The following is a 17,192-nucleotide window of genomic DNA, read 5'->3' on the forward strand; positions in this document are numbered from 1 at the left end:
TTCATGACTGATATTGGTATATCTTTACACTCGAAACTTCCCAATCTGTCGCACGCGAAGTTAGCTGAGATGCCAGGAACCGTAAAATGTACTCACAGGCCTCGGCAAATGACGCGCCGCTATTCAGCACAAAGTCAGAACACGATGAGTATCCAGTCAACTGTGCACAACTCTCCGACTGCCCAGGGACGCCAGTTCCAGACCAGACGGCCCCAGCCCAATCACCGCTGCGGTATTCCACGGTTAGGTCGGCAATTTTTCGTCAAAAAAGCATGCTACCCACCAAAGTGTCGTGTCAAATATCACGCTGTGGTTATAGAAATGCGACGCCATGTTGCAATCCGTCGAGGGCCAGTTGGCCATCGGCGTAGACCAACTTTGAGGTTGCGGGGCGCCAGCAGTGATATCCGAGGGTATCGATCCTCTAGGGAAGAAATAAACTTGTATACCAGAATCTTGCCACAGCACTACCGGAATCCCTCAGTACTTTGCATTGCCAAGCAACAAAATAGAGTCACTTACTTGCGTAAACACCACCCGAGATAGAATTAAACCCAGAACCAAATGTATAGTTGTAGTTGGAACGAACGCCACATCCCTCGTTATCAGTTTGATCTGCGGCGCAGTTCGTCCCACCGACCACCGTGCCAGCTATATTAAGCTGCGTCGTATCAGACGTCGGTAAAGAGCACCCGTCGCTGGTGTGAATCGTCGCCTGGTTGTTTGTATAGTTGTTCACACCTTCAATGATATCGATTTCGCCACCAGCTGGCCAGTTTGGACCGTTTGACCAGAAAGCTGGACAATGATATAAAACAGTGCAAGAACGCACGTTTGTCAGAATAGTCGCACAGACGACCGTAATGCCAAGGTATGTCGCTCACCAGGCCATGTCGCACATCCCGTTGGCATGTGGACGGCGTCCAATATAACGAGACCCTCCGTGAATATCAAATTAGTGGTGATACGAACGGAATTCCTGTTCGTCGACACCGTAGGAGTCGTATCGACTCGCATGACGGCGTTACCTGCTGAATTGATTTCGACCAGCCCTGCGTTCTGTGCGTCACTCTGAGACAGATACTGTACGGTTCCATGCGTTGGATCCGATGCGGTATAGAAGGACCAGCCATTGAAGAAGGTGGAGCCACCGTAAGTCGACACTGGCTTCCAAGGAGATGATGAAGCAGAAGCGGTGGGAGCAGACGTAGGATGACCTCGTACTGCTCGGAGAGGCGTGACCATTCGCAAGGGAGGTGCCCGAACTGGTGGGCAAGGAAGTGCCGTTCCCTGCGTCCGAGGAAGAAACACAGTAGGCCTTTTGTTCTGGGTTAGATTGCGGCTCGGAGACAAGGATGCCAGTGAACGCGATGCGGAGATCGCGAGCAAGGCCGGTACTGTGCCTTACGGCGATCTTGTGAGCACGAGAAATGAGGGATGAGCGTGTAGCGCAGGCAGATTGAGGGGTAAGTGCGAGTGTAGCCGCGATGAGAACGGCAATGCGAGTGAAGAGCTGCATGAAGGCTGCACGGCAGGGGAGAACAGAAAAAAAAAAAGAGAAAGAGCAAATCCAAATGCCCTAGGCTCAGCCTGAGGACAGTCGATGGAAAATTGGGACGAAAAAACGGTATAGATTGACGCTGGGCAGAACAAAGGAGAAAGACAAAAGCCAGAGCGCCGAACCCTCACAAAGACAGACCAAAGGACGTCCGACGGATGGCCGTGGCCCGGGCTTATCTATTTATTGTGTGCGTAACATGTACACGTTGCAACGACGTTTGGGGCTGCGGACTACCACGACGAGACCGTGTGTGGACACAGCTCTTTGCAGAAAAAAAAGGTGCGGACTTCACGGATCAAAGCATATCTCATTGAATGTCGAACGTGCAAAACGACATCCATTCTCAGCGTGAACTTGGCATTTACGCAGTCGTCGCAACAAGCAGGGGAGAGAAAGAGAAAACATGTAATTACTGCTAAAGAGGGGAAACCCACACGCATCGAAGACCGCCCCTTGGTCAAATACAACAAGAATGCACATAAAAATGGAGACCACACTTGATGAATGGAACCCTCACAGCGACAGTACCTACCTCAATGTCCATGCACAGCTGCTGCCGTTACCGCTAGTGGTATGATCCGGTGGACGAAAATGCCTCTCGAACACTTCGTCTCAACTCCTCGTGCTCTCGACCCGTCGAACTTGCCACCGATGATGTGCCAATATGTGAACCGGTAACGCTCCGCGGAACACCTCCATCTGTGTCCTCCTCCACAATCTCCTGTATCCGTCGTGCCAACAACTGGATCTCCCCATGGCCATCCCCCGCTTCGGTATCCTGATACGACTGCGTTTGCGAGTGATGTGATCGAGGGGTACCAACAGACGCTGTCGGTGTTGGCGTACGCGACGTCGCCAATTGTCGGATAGCCGGAATCAGCAGGTTCGAATTCCGGATGTTACTGATCAGCTGCGGATCTCCTGACTCGAGTAATTGCACAATCGTCCACACAGCGATGTGCTGAAACGTCGCATCTACGCTTGTCAAGAAGTTGTACAAGTACCGATGCATGCCACCATCGGGTTTGTCCCACACATCATTAAACGCCGAGTAATCGTCAGAAGCCGTTCGTCCGTCTGAGTCGTGTGTTAGCATGAATGCGCTTCGTCAACGTTCAACCTGTGCTTGCCTTTGGATGACAGATTACCAAGAGCCGCCGCACTGTTTCCCTGCACCTCCGAGCTAGGGGAATTCGTTAATGGTATCAGCACTTCACATATACCCATCTCTAAAAGTCGTCCCTTGAGCTCATCTGCAACAACATCAGTCCACGTACGAGCAACCCTCCGCAATAACCACCCACCACTCAATGCCAAAACGGCAATGCAAGCCGTCATCTCGCTCTGTACATTCATCGGCACCTCAAGCACCAGCTCCTTGATCGTCTGTACAGCCCCAGCCTTCACAATGGCCGTCTTATTCTTCTCCGAACTTGCCGCCAAATTCCGAAGCGTAGAGATCGCATGACATTGTACCTCCTCGTTGTCCTTGAACGAAAGCAGCGAAATTAGCGGTTGCAGGAATCCCGACTCGATGATGGGTGACTCGTTTTGAGGGTGAATAGACACGTTCCGTACGCACGCCGCAGCTGAGAGTATAAGCGGCAAATATGTCGACTGCAAGAGACGTAAGAGGGGAGTAAGGCCATCTGCCTTCACGATTTCCAGTTGATACTTCTCTTCAAAGTATGTCAGCACTACACGCAATGACGAGGAAGAAGTGGTGTACCGTCACTAGCTAAATTCCTCAAGGCAAGTGCTGCCTGGCACTGGACCTTGAGACTTGGACTGTCCATGAGCGCAACGAGACTCGAGACAAGCTTAGGTTCCGTCTGAGCAAGCTTTTTTCTGTTCACGCCGTCGACCGCGATGTTACTCAGCGCTGTCGTGCAGTAGTATTGCACGTCCGTATCCACAGAGTTCAGTAGACTGACAAGCACAGGAATGGCACCGGCATTGACAAGCTGCTGTCGGTTCTCATCTAGGCATGTTGTTTCAGCAGCAGTAGTAGGGAACCAGTCAGGATTGACATACCGGAGTGGGTCATGTTTAGGAGTGCGCCTGTCGCGTTGCGTTGGACCCGCATGTCCTTAGAACGAGCTAATCGAGTAAGAGGCACGAGAGCCCCAGACTTTGCTATCTTGGTCTTGTTGTCATCTACACGTGTAGCGGAGAGAAGTGCAGAGGATGGAGGCAAATAGAAGCCGTGGAGGAAAAGGGGCGATACATCATTAGATCATCGATTAAAGAAGGCACTCACGGAAGGAAGCACAACAGACATAAGACAGGGATGGGACACTTACCGTGAGTAGCGAGGTTGGTGATACACCCGACGGCGTTGCACTGAACCTCTACATTCGGGGAGAGCATCTGGCGGATGAGAGGTTCCAATCCGCCCAGTTTGACAATGAGGAGCTTATTCTCGGCTGAGGTGAAGTGAGTAAGGGATGCGGATCAAAGGAAAAGGAGGACGGCGGAACGGAACGTACTGTTCACTGCCAAATTGCCGAGCGCAGCACTGGCGGCACGTTGGACTTCGGTATCCTGGCTACTCAGGAGGAAAAGGATGGGATCGAGTGTGTCCCGGCCAACGGGACGGACCTCCTTTTCGGTTATCTCTGCGAATGCGAGAGCGGCGCTACGTTGTAGGTCGACATTGTCCGAGAAAGACAAAGTGGTGAGAGCAGTGAGGGGGGAGCCTTGAAAGAAATTAGTGGTAGTACGGTCTGGAGGGTGTGTCAGAGGACGTCTGGGAACGAGAGAGGAGGAGAGGACTGACTCTCGAGATATTGGAGAAGGTCAGCTACTGCTTCCCGCTCGTTCTCCAGCAGGAGTGGCTCGTACTGCTGAGATCTCCGTGAACGGACTGTTTCCAAGGAACAACGTTTGTAAGTTTGACACGAAGAGGGGGGAACAACACTTGCAGCAGGATTCACAGCAACTGCTCACGACGCCCATGACTGAGCTGGCAAGACCAGGACAGGGTAACCAAAAAAAAAAAAGATGGAGAAGGGACTACTAACAACCCGTTTACAAAATGAATACACCGCCAACAGCGAGCTCGACGGCTCACCCGTGGGAAAATGGACCGCACGTTGCCGAATGAGGCTTACGTCATCGACTGCACCAAATAATCGTGTGCTGGGGTGGACTGACACGGGCTTGCGATGGCCGAGCCGTCGTGGCAAGAAGCAATTCGCATCCGACTCGTCGAACGAAATGCTAAACAGACGGCATTCGCGTCCATCATCGAGCAATGTAGGCCATCCCCAGATCAGCAGCACCAGAACACCTCACCCACCCAACCCATTCATGTCTGTCAGATCGCAGACTTGCTCAGCAGACGAAGCTGCTCAAAGAACGCAACGCGTCACTCCTCAAGGCAGTTGGATCTGTCCGCCCCAATCCATCTAGTTCGACTGTCTACATACCCGGCACTGCTGGATCAGGCGAAGAGTATGTCTTTCCTCTCCCCCCGTTCTCATCACATTCACCGCTTCCATACGACAGCAACCCCGTCCGCGTAGCGTACATCGCGTCTCTCGAGTCCCAAATCTCGTCCCTTCGCGACGAGCTCGCCTCGGTATACAAGACACAGGGTCAGAATGCACAACGCCTCCTTGCCATGAACGAGACCCTTCGCGAGAAAGAGGAGCTCTCTCGTATCGACTCCGAGAACCTTCGCAAAGCTCGTGATGACATAGCCCATCTCAGGCGCAAGGTAGACCAACATAACGAGATCATGGCAGAGAAGGACCGCACGGCCCAGGTGAATATCACATACACTCTCCACACTTCGATCTTATGCCCTCTGCCCCGCCCACAGGTCCTCCATGACGAAATCAATACACTCCAGCTCGAACTGGGCCAAATCGAGGAGCGAAATCAGATCCTTGTTAAGGACAACGCCAAGCTTTTGCAGCGCTGGCTCGATGACAAACAGGCACAGGCCAACAAGCTGAACGAGGCAAACGACCTCTACGAAGACTTGCGTTCTCGGCACCAAGCCGTGATAAACTGGCAAGGCCAACCACAACCACAAAACACGCCTGCAGGGACCGCTTCGCGGATAACAATGGCATCTCAGTCGGGAAACGGAGTGCGCGAGGGGGAGGGGAAGAAAGAGACGACGACAGCTGGGCAGCGCTCTCAACCGGAGACACAGCAGGATCAGAGTCCGAATGGCTGATAGTCAATGCATGAGTCCCTTAGTTACACGATAATCACACCCCCTCGCGTTGCACATCTCACTATGACTCATGCAGTGTTCATATAACGAGGGAAAACGTTGTCGGAAATGAAGTTGAACGAGAAACCGCGCATCTACCATGGCAGTGGTGAGGATATATAGGGGAGCAACCGTGACTGTGGCGCAAAACAGAAAAATAAAGGAAGAAACGGTAGCAAAATAACAAGAAAAAAAAGCACTCAGGGGTACACCAGCTACGCACCACAACAGACGCCTGGAACAACAGGATCGACAGTTCCTGCAGTACCGTACAAAATTGGTAGTTCGTCTTTTTGATTCATACTCTTCAAGTGGTTAGAAAGAACAAACCGCAAAACGGATAACTTCAGTGCGAGAAATAAAGCTTCCATGGCTACATTCAATGAGAGCGCAGATGACGCTTTGAGCGTGTTTAGAAGGCAAATGATACACATTAAGCACCCTGGCCGTCAGAGCCCTGTTGAGCCTGTTGACCGTAATATCCTTCGTACTACGTCAGCACTGCAGAACAACAAGACAAACGTCAGAACGTACCACCCCAGTAGTTCGAGTAATAACTGGGATCACCGGTGGGCCACTGGGCCTGAGCACCGATGGCAGCACCAGCGGCAGCAGTAGGATCCGCTGTGGACTGTCCAGCCCCAAGACCGGTGCCCACGGCACCAGTACCGGGCTGGGGAACACCAGGGCTTGCAGGGTTGGCAGTACCAGCAGCTTGGCTGGGGAACCCGCCGTACGCACCGAACCCATATTGACCGTAGGTGCTAGGCTGTGGCACGCCATACATAGGCTGGAGAACCGCATCAGCAGAGCACTATTGTGTGAATTGTCGATTCGCTTACCATGTTACCATACGGAGCCGCGGTGGGAGAAGGGGTCAGAGCACCCGGCTGGACAGTTGCGCCATCGGCTCTATCTTTGCCCCAGCTGCACTTGATAGGGCGGCCATGCACCATCTGACCTTGGAGTTGCACGATGGCCATGGCAGCATGCTCGTGAGTATCGAGTTTTACAAAGGCAAAGCCCCGATCAGCTTGCATGCGGATCTCCGACAAGTACCCGATAGATTGAAAGAGCGGTATCAAGTCGGCCTGAGTGCAATAGGGAACCAAGTTACCAACATAGACGGTGGTATTGTATGAAGGCGTCTGCTGGACGACGGCCTCATACGAGAGGGGTCCCCCTTGGAAGTTAATAGGTGCAGGTGCAGTACCAACGCTCGCAGCAGGTCGAGGCGCAGCAGGGGCACCCTGGGTTTTTTGATTGGCCCAATTGACACGGATAGCACGGGAGCCGAGCCATTCACCATTCATCGTAGCGATCGCTTGTTCAGCGTCTGTCTTGTCCCTGAAGGCCAGGAAACCATATCCCCGCGACTTTCCCGAGTTCATGTCCCACATTACGCGAGCATCTGACAAAGTGCCAAAGGCACTGAAAGCCTTGGCGAGAATATCATCGTTGACCTCAGGGCTAAGATCACCGACAAAAACATGGTAGTGACCAGAGGTGTCCTCTTTGTTTTGTGAGCCCTGATAGGCCCAATTAACCCGAATCTCGGTGTCGAAGATCTTGCGGCCATTAAGAGTCTGTAGGGCAGTTTCCGCAGCACGCATATCGAGGTACTCGACGAAACCGTAGTTTAGACCGCCGTGTTGGTAGTTGCGGTCAGGAATAATTTTAACGTGCTGGACCGGACCAGCGACGGCGAATATCTCCGTTAGCATGTACTCGGTAACCCGAGGGCTCAGGTTTCCGACGTACAGATGAGCCCGCCTCTATAGGAAAAAATAGGGTGTGAAAATGGGATGGCGTACTGAGATGGGTGAACAAACCGGAGCTTCGGCAGGGCCTCCCATTGCACCCATTGGATTCATGACTTAATAGACAGACGAAACCTGGGGAAGCGGAGGTGGATAAGCGGTTCTATCGAGGAGATCTGAAGCTTGGCGGCGTATGTGTGCGTGCGTGTGTGATACGTACAGGAGGAAACAGAGAGAGAGTCCGTCACAGATCAGAGAGAGAAAACCGAGAAACGGAAGGAGAAAGAGAGATGAAATGAGAAAAAGAAAAGAGACGACAGAACAGAGAGATAAAAAAACTGGCTCGACCCTCGCGTCGTACTCGACAGATCAAGAGAACGTATTATCTGCTGACTCACAGCCACACAGCCCGTCCGCCTCCCTCCCACCGGATATCCCCGGATCATGTGTTTGGAAATGACTACACATTGATGATTACTCTACCTCACTGCTTCGTAGGTACGTTCAACAATACGTTGCCACCGCTACTTGGAATGTACGATACGTTGCTGTTGTTGGCCAGCGACTGCACGATCGCTTTGCTAGCCTCAATTTTCCTCAGCGCGAGGAATGCATCGCCTGCCTTCTCCAACGCTTTTGAAACTGTAGCCGCAGCCTCTGCCTCACCCTCGGCGCGAATTACCGCCGCTTGTCGCTCTTGCTCGGCCTAAAGCACTATCAGTCATATGGCCAGCTAAACACCGCAATAAATAACCTTTTCGACAATAAACTTGGCCCTTTCCGCATCTAAGACTCGCCGTCAGCTCGTCAAGACATCTGCAAGAGGATTACTGCCCACCTTGCTGTGCTATTTGCTTCGCCTCGACAGCCTACGGAAACTCGGGTTTACTCATAACACACACAAAGGCGTAAGATACAAACCTGCGTGAATTCCTGTGAAGATGTTGAGCCGTGCACATACCCCTTCTGACCAAAAAAAAACTCACTTTGCCAAATGTTAAATGTGTAATGGAAACATCTTCCAGTTTGATGTGGAATTCGTCAGCACGTTGCAACAAGTCCGACCGTATTCTCGCAGATACCTATCCAACAACCATTCACAAGCACGTCAACGGCAAGACACCATACCACATACCACCTCTCGTTGGGTAATCAGCTCAGCAGCGTCGAACTGGGCGACGATGGCCTTCAAGACCTCATTTGCAATCGAAGGTAGTACGCGTTCATCGTAGTCCAAGCCCAAATTTTGGTAAATGCGGGAGAGATGGCCGACGTCTGGCCGCGACAGCACACGCAAAGTTATGGACACCATTTGCAGATCTTTTGAGCCAGTAGTCGACGAGATATTCTAAAATTACAAGCAAGTTGCGGAGCCGTGGATGTGACTCGTGAACGTATGGCTTACCCTCGGCTTAATGCGACAGTCGAAGAGGATAGCTTTCTGCAGCCATGGAACGAGGAAATGCGTTCCCTCGCCAGTCGCCTGGCGAGCTGTCAGCATGTAAAAGCCCTTGATCAAACGGCAGACCAACCTGATCCTTTACACCGGCAAACCGGTCGAACATGACTGCTCGGAAACCTCCCGGAACATCGTATATGCTGCTCTGTATCAAGACTACTGCAACACCCAGGGGTACTGCGTTCAACAAGTCAGTTTCAACCGTGCACTTATAGGCGGGCTTCTCACCAATTACTCGGTTCAACCTGAGTGGCAAAGACATCTCGCAAGCTTCGGAATGGACCTTTGGCTTGGAGGAATTTCACGAACCTCACACAAATACCCGAGCAAACAACACACTGGCCAGTGGCGTGACGCAACGTACGCGGCAAGTACGGTCACACAGAAACTAAGATCTACAGGTCCACAGGAGATACAATTATCAACTCTCCCCTTCTCTCGCTCCCGCCTGCTTCCATGCGTGCAGAGTGACTACCGAACTGCATCGCACGTTTCTTTCTTGCACTTGCCTCTACCAGTCCAAGCTTGTGTGCAGCAAGTCTCAACAGTGTCTTATCTCCCTTCCCAACATCCAGGCGTGGGTCTAGCTTAAGATACACCGGTAAACCAGCCAAGAAAGACACCACCGACAACGATAGGAAAGGATGTCGTGTCTCTTTGCCGTGCGAGGAGATGATGCGGTCGTCCCGTCCGAGATTACGGGTTGGGATGCGGTCGAGTTCTAATTGGAGCTACGCGATATCAGTATGATGGTTGCACGAGCATTTCAGTCAGAATCTTGTACCTCGTCGATGACACCTCCCCAACCCCTCGCAGTGAATGCCGTGCGATGCCGACCATATCCACCAAGCAATTCATCAGAACCAAGTCCGTTTAGCAGTACCCTTGCATGGCTCGTGTATGGTTGGTAACACTCTGATGGCGAACTGCGTATGCGACCCACGCCCCGAGATGCAAAATACAGCGCCATTGCCAAACTCTACATCTCGCCTTTGAGTCAACGTGACAAGCTTGGATTGTCAGTGACCGCTTACCAGGTCCATAACGGTCCTGCTAGGCCACATAACTGCCTCTACACCAGATCTTGCTGCCAGACTTTCCTAACCACCTGAACAATGAGAATTTGCCAAGTTGATTATCACTTAAAATGACCTCATAAGGGACATCTACTTCCACCTTCAGACGTTTTTCAGTGATATAACAACTCATTGGGAAAAAAAAACTTACAAAATTCCATGTTCTCCCCGGACATAGTTTCCGCAGTTCTTCCACTTCTTGTAAGCCCGTGATACGGTCCGGCACTAGGTACGACGTGGTTCCTCCATCAGCAACTTTCCGGTACCTCTTCCTCTCCCTCTTTGGAAGCATGTCCGATTTACCTCCTAGTTGCACTTGGATCTTTCGAGGGTTCTCGAAGGCAACGTTTATCAAGTCTATTGTCTCATCTCCAGGAACGTGACTAGCAAATTCGTCCACGAGCTGAAATTATGTATTGTCGACATTGTACGCACCGATGAGCTAGAAATGCTAGCATAGTGGAGTCAATTCCACCGCTGAAAAGGACGGCTACCCGGGCCTTCCTCCCTTGACCAAACTGAAAAGGGATATCTTTTACTCTCAACATTACACTCCGATCCAGGTGCGCAACGAGTTCATTCACTGCGTCCGACCATGCTTCTGGACATGCCCCGCATCCGAAGGGGTCCAAGGAAGGTAAATTTTTCGGGGGGAGTGCAGTGTTCACCCTGGATATTTCCGCCTGAACATCTAATCAAAAGGCTGGATCTCATGGGAGTCTTGCTACTTACAAACTTTGCGGCTAAGGCCCTTCGGGGTATGATAGATAAGGAGCCATCGAATCCCTTTACAACCTGCGATGAACCTCGGGTCAGCCATCGCTGCATCAGTATGTGTATGGTACGTACGTCGTTCGATTGGCGCATTCGGCCGACGTCAAGACATAAGATACTTTCTGTGGATAACTCCTCAAATTGATATGCGGGGTGATTGCCTGCGGACACAGACGAGAGGAGAAGGTACGGGAAAGATGGGCTCGGCCTGTGTAGTAGCAATGACCGCCTGCCTAGTGGGTCGCGCGCAAAATAGAGCTTCTCTGAGCTAGACTACAAAGCTGTAGCACGGCTCCGATTTTCGATTGAATGAGACCTACATGATAAAAGACAAATGCATATCTACTGAAAAGGTTAGCGATGTAGCAGTCGGGGGTTACCAAGAGATTACTGACGGTCCCTCGATATTGCCAAGTAAACCAGGCACCGAATCAACAGTACAATCAAGTCGGAGTCGAGCAAAGAGTTTTGCACCATCGTTCTCCTCAGGGCCAATCTGTGTTCGGGAAGGTCGATATGAAGTCGCGATGTGGCGTCGGAGATATACATACGTCAAGCCCTTCGAACACCTGTTGGTCACCATAATCAGGGCCATACAATGCCGAACGACTTTTTCCCAGAGGTACCCACCTCTCCATTCCAACAGAACACGTCCCCCTCTTTCTGATGGGGCTGGACCACTGCAGTATGGCCCCTTAGCAGGAGCTCGGATGCAAAGAATTCGATTTGAAGCTCGGTGCCACGCGCTTGTCCCTCCGAAGGATTCCGGCGTAGAGCAGGCAAGCGAAATGTGTACGATGTCTGCGCATCTGGTCCTGATGATGCGGGTGGGGTCAGCTGTCTGTAAAGCCCGCACGAATGACTTGGGCCCACCTCTAGCGCCATTTGCACTCTTCAGTGGTTGCGACAAGGCCTGGAAAACTTCTGCATCGACATGGTGGCCTGTAGCAGCTATAGAGCAGTATATGCCACACATGGAAGTCGGAACGATGGTAGCGGATATCGATGCCCGCCGCTACTATATAGTACTTCAACAACTGTACATTGACTCTTCGATCTAAGGGAACTGACACGTCTAACATGTTACACATCAGAAACAAGTCGTATTTGCTATCACTATAATACGAAATAGCACGAGCGGACGAAAGGTACAACATGCGAAACGCAAGGAAGTCTAAAGGGATGCACACAAGTCGGGCACGCGGCCTGAATTTTATGCGGAATATGTGCTGGCGGACACGGTCCCTCCCCGCCCAGTCCAATTGATATCTATACAAATCGTGTGAAGCTAGTCAAGGGAATCAATGAAGAAGACGCACGAATGTCCTGGTCTTTCTTGAGCCTGTCGTTTTCTTTACCAGGAAGCACACGGAAGGTGTGGGCACCGAAATAATCACGCTTTAAGTACCATCACTCCGTCAGATTGTGTAATCTAAGTATGCGATAAACATACCTGGGCTTGGATAATATTGGCAGGAAGGATCTCGCTCCTGTAACCATCGAAGAATGCCAAAGCCGTGCTGAATGCAGGAGTTGGAATGCCCCAGAGAACAGCCTGGGCAATGATACGCCTCCAGCCCGGCTGTGCGTTGTGAACAGCTAAGTAGAACATAAGATCAGTGTTAACACAACTGAAAAAGCTTAGCAGTAACCTTTGTTGAAGAAGTTATCGAATAGCAATGACTCGAGATCTTTGTTCTTCTGATAAGCAACTGCGATGTCGTTTAAGAAGACACTCTAACATGAGATGTATCAGATACAATTCGCTATAGGTAGGGTATATTTACCTTTATGATGCAACCACCTCGCCACATGCGCGCAATACCAGCGTAGTTGAGGTTCCAATTCAGCTGATATCACGCAAAACGTAAGCGCGCGGAATTAAGACTTCCGAAGACATGTGCACCTCCTTAGCAGTTTGTCTCATCAACATGAAGCCTTGAGTGTAAGAAATGATCTTAGAGGCATAGAGTGCTTGCTCGAGGTCGTCGATGAACTGTTGCTTATCCCCGCGGAAGGGTTCCTTCTGAGGACCAGCAAGAACTTTGCTTGCACGAACTCGCTCTTCTTTCGCAGCGGACAGGAAACGTGCGAACACCGCCTCGCCGATCAAGGTAACTAAGAAAAATTGTCGACATATTGCATTGATTGGGTGATTGATAAGGGTACTGACCGGGAATTCCTGCGTCCAGGGCGGCTACGGCAGTCCATTTGCCAGTACCTTTCTGGCCTGCCGAATCGAGGATTTTAGTGACAAGAGGGGCACCGTCGTCATCGTTGAACTTCAAGATGTTGGCTGTAATCTCAATGAGGAAAGAATCCAGAACACTCTTGTTCCACTTGGTGAAAATGTCTCCAATCTCGCTCTCACTGAGTCCGAGGCCGCGTTTGAGGATGTCATATCCTTCGGCAATTAATTGCATGTCACCGTACTCAATACCTAAGATAAGAGACTTAGATTTCGGATCTCTGTCGGAGCAACAGATAAGTTACCGTTGTGAACCATCTTGACATAGTGACCGGCACCTCCCTCGCCAACCCAGTCACAGCACGGCTCTCCGTTAACCTGTGCGGCGGTTGCCTGGAATATCTCCTTGATGGCAGGCCATGCAGCTGGTGAACCACCTGGCATGAGAGAGGGACCATGTCTTGCACCCTCTTCACCGCCAGAGACACCACAGCCGACAAAGAGGAGACCCTTTGCTTCGAGCTCCTCGCAGCGACGTATGGTGTCTGGGTAGTGTGAGTTTCCACCATCGATGATGATATCACCTGGCTCAAGGTGAGGTACGAGCTGCTGGATAAAGTTATCAACGGCAGGCCCTGCCTTGACAAGCAGGATGATTTTTCGGGGTCTTTTGAGCTTCGCAATGAGCTCATTGATAGAGTGAGCTCCTTGAACGTTTGTTCCTGTGAGGGTCCATTAACAGGGGTATGTGAACAGGATGATATCATAGCCACCTTTGGCTTCGTTGTTCAAAAAGTCGTCGACCTTGCTGACCGTACGGTTATAGGCGACTACGTTATACCCCTTGTCGTTCATGTTCAAGATCAAATTTTGGCCCTTGAGGTGCGAGTTACGTCGGCGGGCACAAAACGATGTCTAGGCTTCTTACCATCACGGCCAGGCCAATGAGGCCAATGTCGCCACTGATAAGAGACATCAGCATCATTCGAGGCGGCAGGAGGGGGGGAAAACGTACGTTGGAGCTGACATAGCTGAGTAGTGGATGATGGGTGGTAGACGGGGGATACCAAGGTGGGATGACGGATGATATATGATAGACCGATGATGGATTAGATCACGTATCTATTAGGAGTTAGCCAAGGCGTGAGACGACCAAGGCCCGATATGGCTGTCAGTGACCGTGATGACTGATCAATATATTGTCTCGACGTTGCGGCCGACGACGAACTTGCCTGAATATATACATATGATAACTAGTCGACGTGTCTGGATGCTCCTGTGAGAGAGGATGTCTTCCGTGGGTCACTGGTGGGCGTCCCGAGAGCCACTACTGTGCACTTCAAGAAGAATGCACTTATGAAACGTCATCCGGTTGCAACCGTAGTTAGCGGCGGTCCGCAGGCAGCTTCTCAGCTACCCTCCGGATCCGCGTCTAGGTCTGCGTACCATGTTAATTTCCCCCTCTAGGCTCTAGCTTGCTGTTCGTGAGACATGTGTTCAACATATTCTCCCCCTGGTCATCCACGAACACGCTGTCCACGTACCTTGACTCTCAGGATCGAGGAAATGTCACTGTCATACTTACATCACTCTGCTCATCTAGCTGTCAGTCCCGACCAGACCATCGTCTGTGAGGGATGGCTCCTCAAGAAGAGAAGGAAGAAAATGCAGGGTATGCAACCTTCTATCGTACACGTCGATCCTGAAAGCAAGCCTCGACACAGGTTTCGCTCGTCGCTATTTCGTGCTGCATGAATCTGGCATCCTCTCGTACTCTCTCAGCCCAAAGCACCCAGTTCGCGACCAAATCGCTATTCCCCACGCTGCTCTCTCTACTGCAGAGGGGCGCAAGGATATCCACGTAGATTCAAACAATGCAACTTTCCATATCAAATGCCTCACCACGGAGGATTTCAACACGTGGATGGCAGCGTTTAGGTTGGTCAAGTCCCGTCAGGAAGCCTAGCCATTATGACCTTTGCCTAGAAAGTTCATCACAGCAGACGGACGTAAATCTACGGCAGCCAGCAGGATATCGAGACTCGGCCACTCGCAATGGAACCGGTCCAGTATCATTGCTGAAGACATGGGCTCGGTGTGTCCATCTGGTTGTTAACGTCCCCAGGGTCCCTGATTATCGACAGGTTATTGCCGAACTGGAGACTGCAATTGCACTCCTCCAGATAGATGACTCGCACAAGAAAAGCAGCTCCCTAAAATCCAAGTCAGACAAGGAGAGGCCCAATCACAAAGATAACAAGTTTAGCATGTTCAAGAAAGGTGAATCCTTGCAATACATTGTGCGTCTTCCGTGCAATGACACCCTGCCGCGAAGCTGGGGGACACCATGAAGATGGAACACTCGCCAAACCGATGACCGAAGCCGATTTTCATGCGCGCTACCAGCGAATAATCGCAACGCTTGAAACACTGAAAACTCAACATGCTATGCTACTTCGGTCCCTCAATGGCATGCAGGGCGACGCGTCCCAGCCAGCAGCTAGAGCGTCACCTCTCCCCGCAACAGCCGAAGGCAAACCCGAAGAGTTACTGCCTCCTTCGCGTTTCTCTACGGCGCTGACGCGTAGATCGAAGAGGGCATCGTCGATAAGTAGTCTGAGTGATGGTGCCCCGGTGGAGTGGTTCGATGCTCAGGATGATGTTGGAGAAGAGTTTGTGCTGGAAGAGCCGACCCCGGATGAAGAAAGGGGTCCTATCGCGCTGCAGACTAGTTTCTCCGGCGATAAAGAATATGAAAGCACGTCTAGTGATGATGAAGAGACCGCACCGCATCTATCAAAGCCAGAGCCAGACTTAACGCTGCAAGCGCGCCAAGTCGCCCGGAGGACCTGTCTGCCGTGCGGTCCAGTAGGTGATGAGGGTAGTTTGTTCACTATGCTGAAGAAGAACGTGGGCAAGGTATGGCATTCTTTGCTAAAAGGTTTGAGAATCTGCAATTTGGCATAGGACCTCTCGACCATTACTTTCCCGGTATCTTTTAATGAACCTTTGACTATGCTCCAGCGGGCAGCGGAAGAAATGGAGTATCATGAACTTCTTCAGCAGGCTGTTGATAGCAAGGATCCCGTCGAACGAATATGCTTTGTTGGGGCGTTCGCAGTATCTGGCTACGCACACACAAGACATCGTACTGGTCGGAAAGGATTGTAGGCACGCGCACGTCACTCTACATGCATATGGTTGACCCTATAGCAGCAACCCCATGCTTGCAGAGACCTTTGAAGATACTCGCATGAAGTTCATCGCAGAGAAAGTTTTACACAACCCAGTCGTTATTGCTTATCACGCCGAAGGCAATGGATGGCACCTAGACGGAAAGTCTGCCGGCAAGACAAAGTTCTGGGGTAGTTTGATTTTGATAAGTCGTTGTTATGAATGTTGACGACTTTGTACAGGGAAGAGCCTGGAAGTTATACCCCTCGGGACAACTCAACTTAAGATCGAGGGAGACGTCTACGAGTGGCGAGTGTGATGTTCTGTACGTTCGACAGTTTCGGCTGATCTCTACCTTGTACTTAGGAACAAGCCGTCGTCTTTCATACGAAATCTGATGATGGGAACGAAATATTTTGAGCACTGCGGCAAGATGACGATCAAGAACCTCACGAACGGACTCAGTTGCACCATAGAGTTTAAACCGGCTGGTTACTGGGGCGTGTCGAATGAAGTTGCGGGTGCAGTTGTATCACCTTCAGGAGAAGTATAGTGCACGTATCGAAGGCAAGTGGGATGAGCAACTCGCTTTGGCCCTTGATCCCTCGCACCTTCGCGTGCTATGGCGTATTTCGCCGTTCCCGAAACAGGCCCTCGATTACTACGGGTTCACAGCATACGGCATCACTCTAAACGAGATCACAAGTGACCTAGAAGGTAAACTTCCGCCAACTGACTCGCGACTGCGCCCGGATGTTCGGGCTCTTGAAGAGGGGAACGTTGATTTGGCAGAAGAACAGAAGACACAGTTGGAAGAGCGACAGAGGGAACGCCGAAGAAGGGGGGCCGACAGAGAACCCCGGTGGTTTAAACAAAGTGGGGAGGATTGGTTATATGTCGGAGGATACTGGGAAGCAAGGGCAAAGGGATGGAAGGACTCGCCGGTGGAGCCTTTGTGGTGATGAGCATCTG

The 17,192-nt window shown here is 51.2% G+C and overlaps 8 protein-coding genes across 8 annotated transcripts; 2 read left to right on the plus strand and 6 right to left on the minus strand.

The window, feature by feature from the left end:
- Nucleotide 1: 1 nt before the first annotated feature.
- F5J12DRAFT_941505 (glycoside hydrolase family 16 protein) lies at nt 2-2,000 on the minus strand (the record flags this gene model as incomplete). The annotated part of the gene is made up of 6 exons (XM_051749690.1): nt 1,225-2,000; nt 885-1,163; nt 523-798; nt 284-467; nt 97-227; nt 2-45 (listed from the first exon to the last, which is right to left on the minus strand). The coding sequence occupies exons 1-6, from the start codon at nt 1,517-1,519 to the stop codon at nt 2-4; spliced, it is 1,209 nt and encodes a 402-aa protein (XP_051599482.1). The 5' UTR covers nt 1,520-2,000.
- F5J12DRAFT_129379 (vacuolar protein 8) lies at nt 2,001-4,580 on the minus strand. The gene is made up of 9 exons (XM_051738073.1): nt 4,486-4,580; nt 4,341-4,427; nt 4,051-4,287; nt 3,865-3,987; nt 3,596-3,718; nt 3,291-3,542; nt 2,866-3,240; nt 2,692-2,814; nt 2,001-2,638 (listed from the first exon to the last, which is right to left on the minus strand). The coding sequence occupies exons 1-9, from the start codon at nt 4,517-4,519 to the stop codon at nt 2,127-2,129; spliced, it is 1,866 nt and encodes a 621-aa protein (XP_051599483.1). The 5' UTR covers nt 4,520-4,580; the 3' UTR covers nt 2,001-2,126.
- A 148-nt stretch (nt 4,581-4,728) lies between these two features.
- On the plus strand, nt 4,729-5,750 carry F5J12DRAFT_893257 (ATG16-domain-containing protein; the record flags this gene model as incomplete). Its single annotated transcript, XM_051747639.1, has 4 exons — nt 4,729-4,819; nt 4,885-5,017; nt 5,072-5,330; nt 5,388-5,750. The coding sequence occupies 4 exons, from the start codon at nt 4,729-4,731 to the stop codon at nt 5,748-5,750; spliced, it is 846 nt and encodes a 281-aa protein (XP_051599484.1).
- A 236-nt stretch (nt 5,751-5,986) lies between these two features.
- On the minus strand, nt 5,987-7,610 carry F5J12DRAFT_129874 (uncharacterized protein). Its single transcript, XM_051738076.1, has 3 exons — nt 6,632-7,610; nt 6,324-6,579; nt 5,987-6,272 (listed from the first exon to the last, which is right to left on the minus strand). Exons 1-3 carry the CDS (start codon nt 7,511-7,513, stop codon nt 6,223-6,225), a joined length of 1,188 nt encoding a protein of 395 aa, XP_051599485.1. The 5' UTR covers nt 7,514-7,610; the 3' UTR covers nt 5,987-6,222.
- Nucleotides 7,611-7,974: 364 nt separating this feature from the next.
- On the minus strand, nt 7,975-9,362 carry F5J12DRAFT_835407 (band 7 family-domain-containing protein). The gene is made up of 9 exons (XM_051745907.1): nt 9,237-9,362; nt 9,082-9,185; nt 8,955-9,032; nt 8,685-8,897; nt 8,536-8,631; nt 8,471-8,482; nt 8,388-8,418; nt 8,304-8,335; nt 7,975-8,255 (listed from the first exon to the last, which is right to left on the minus strand). The coding sequence occupies exons 1-9, from the start codon at nt 9,268-9,270 to the stop codon at nt 8,034-8,036; spliced, it is 822 nt and encodes a 273-aa protein (XP_051599486.1). The 5' UTR covers nt 9,271-9,362; the 3' UTR covers nt 7,975-8,033.
- Nucleotides 9,363-11,895, minus strand: F5J12DRAFT_835412 (asparagine synthase-domain-containing protein). Its single transcript, XM_051745908.1, has 13 exons — nt 11,732-11,895; nt 11,489-11,673; nt 11,410-11,427; nt 11,254-11,354; nt 11,179-11,200; nt 10,934-11,131; nt 10,817-10,879; nt 10,520-10,767; nt 10,236-10,467; nt 10,161-10,184; nt 10,043-10,108; nt 9,793-9,987; nt 9,363-9,739 (listed from the first exon to the last, which is right to left on the minus strand). Exons 1-13 carry the CDS (start codon nt 11,832-11,834, stop codon nt 9,404-9,406), a joined length of 1,791 nt encoding a protein of 596 aa, XP_051599487.1. The 5' UTR covers nt 11,835-11,895; the 3' UTR covers nt 9,363-9,403.
- Nucleotides 11,896-14,247, minus strand: F5J12DRAFT_835423 (6-phosphogluconate dehydrogenase). The gene is made up of 11 exons (XM_051745909.1): nt 14,062-14,247; nt 13,975-14,008; nt 13,820-13,922; nt 13,352-13,768; nt 13,032-13,298; nt 12,765-12,976; nt 12,646-12,708; nt 12,511-12,595; nt 12,312-12,457; nt 12,178-12,256; nt 11,896-12,127 (listed from the first exon to the last, which is right to left on the minus strand). The coding sequence occupies exons 1-11, from the start codon at nt 14,073-14,075 to the stop codon at nt 12,072-12,074; spliced, it is 1,476 nt and encodes a 491-aa protein (XP_051599488.1). The 5' UTR covers nt 14,076-14,247; the 3' UTR covers nt 11,896-12,071.
- A 365-nt stretch (nt 14,248-14,612) lies between these two features.
- On the plus strand, nt 14,613-17,182 carry F5J12DRAFT_905932 (Oxysterol-binding protein-domain-containing protein; the record flags this gene model as incomplete). The annotated part of the gene is made up of 10 exons (XM_051748721.1): nt 14,613-14,718; nt 14,771-14,984; nt 15,033-15,141; nt 15,191-15,326; nt 15,382-15,965; nt 16,014-16,213; nt 16,263-16,411; nt 16,463-16,529; nt 16,587-16,767; nt 16,793-17,182. 10 exons carry the CDS (start codon nt 14,613-14,615, stop codon nt 17,180-17,182), a joined length of 2,136 nt encoding a protein of 711 aa, XP_051599489.1.
- Nucleotides 17,183-17,192: the final 10 nt, after the last annotated feature.

The sequence above is a fragment of the Pisolithus orientalis genome (genome assembly GCF_024613125.1).
Source record: "Pisolithus orientalis strain OTSU chromosome Unknown F5J12scaffold_16, whole genome shotgun sequence".
Taxonomy (NCBI): domain Eukaryota; kingdom Fungi; phylum Basidiomycota; class Agaricomycetes; order Boletales; family Pisolithaceae; genus Pisolithus; species Pisolithus orientalis.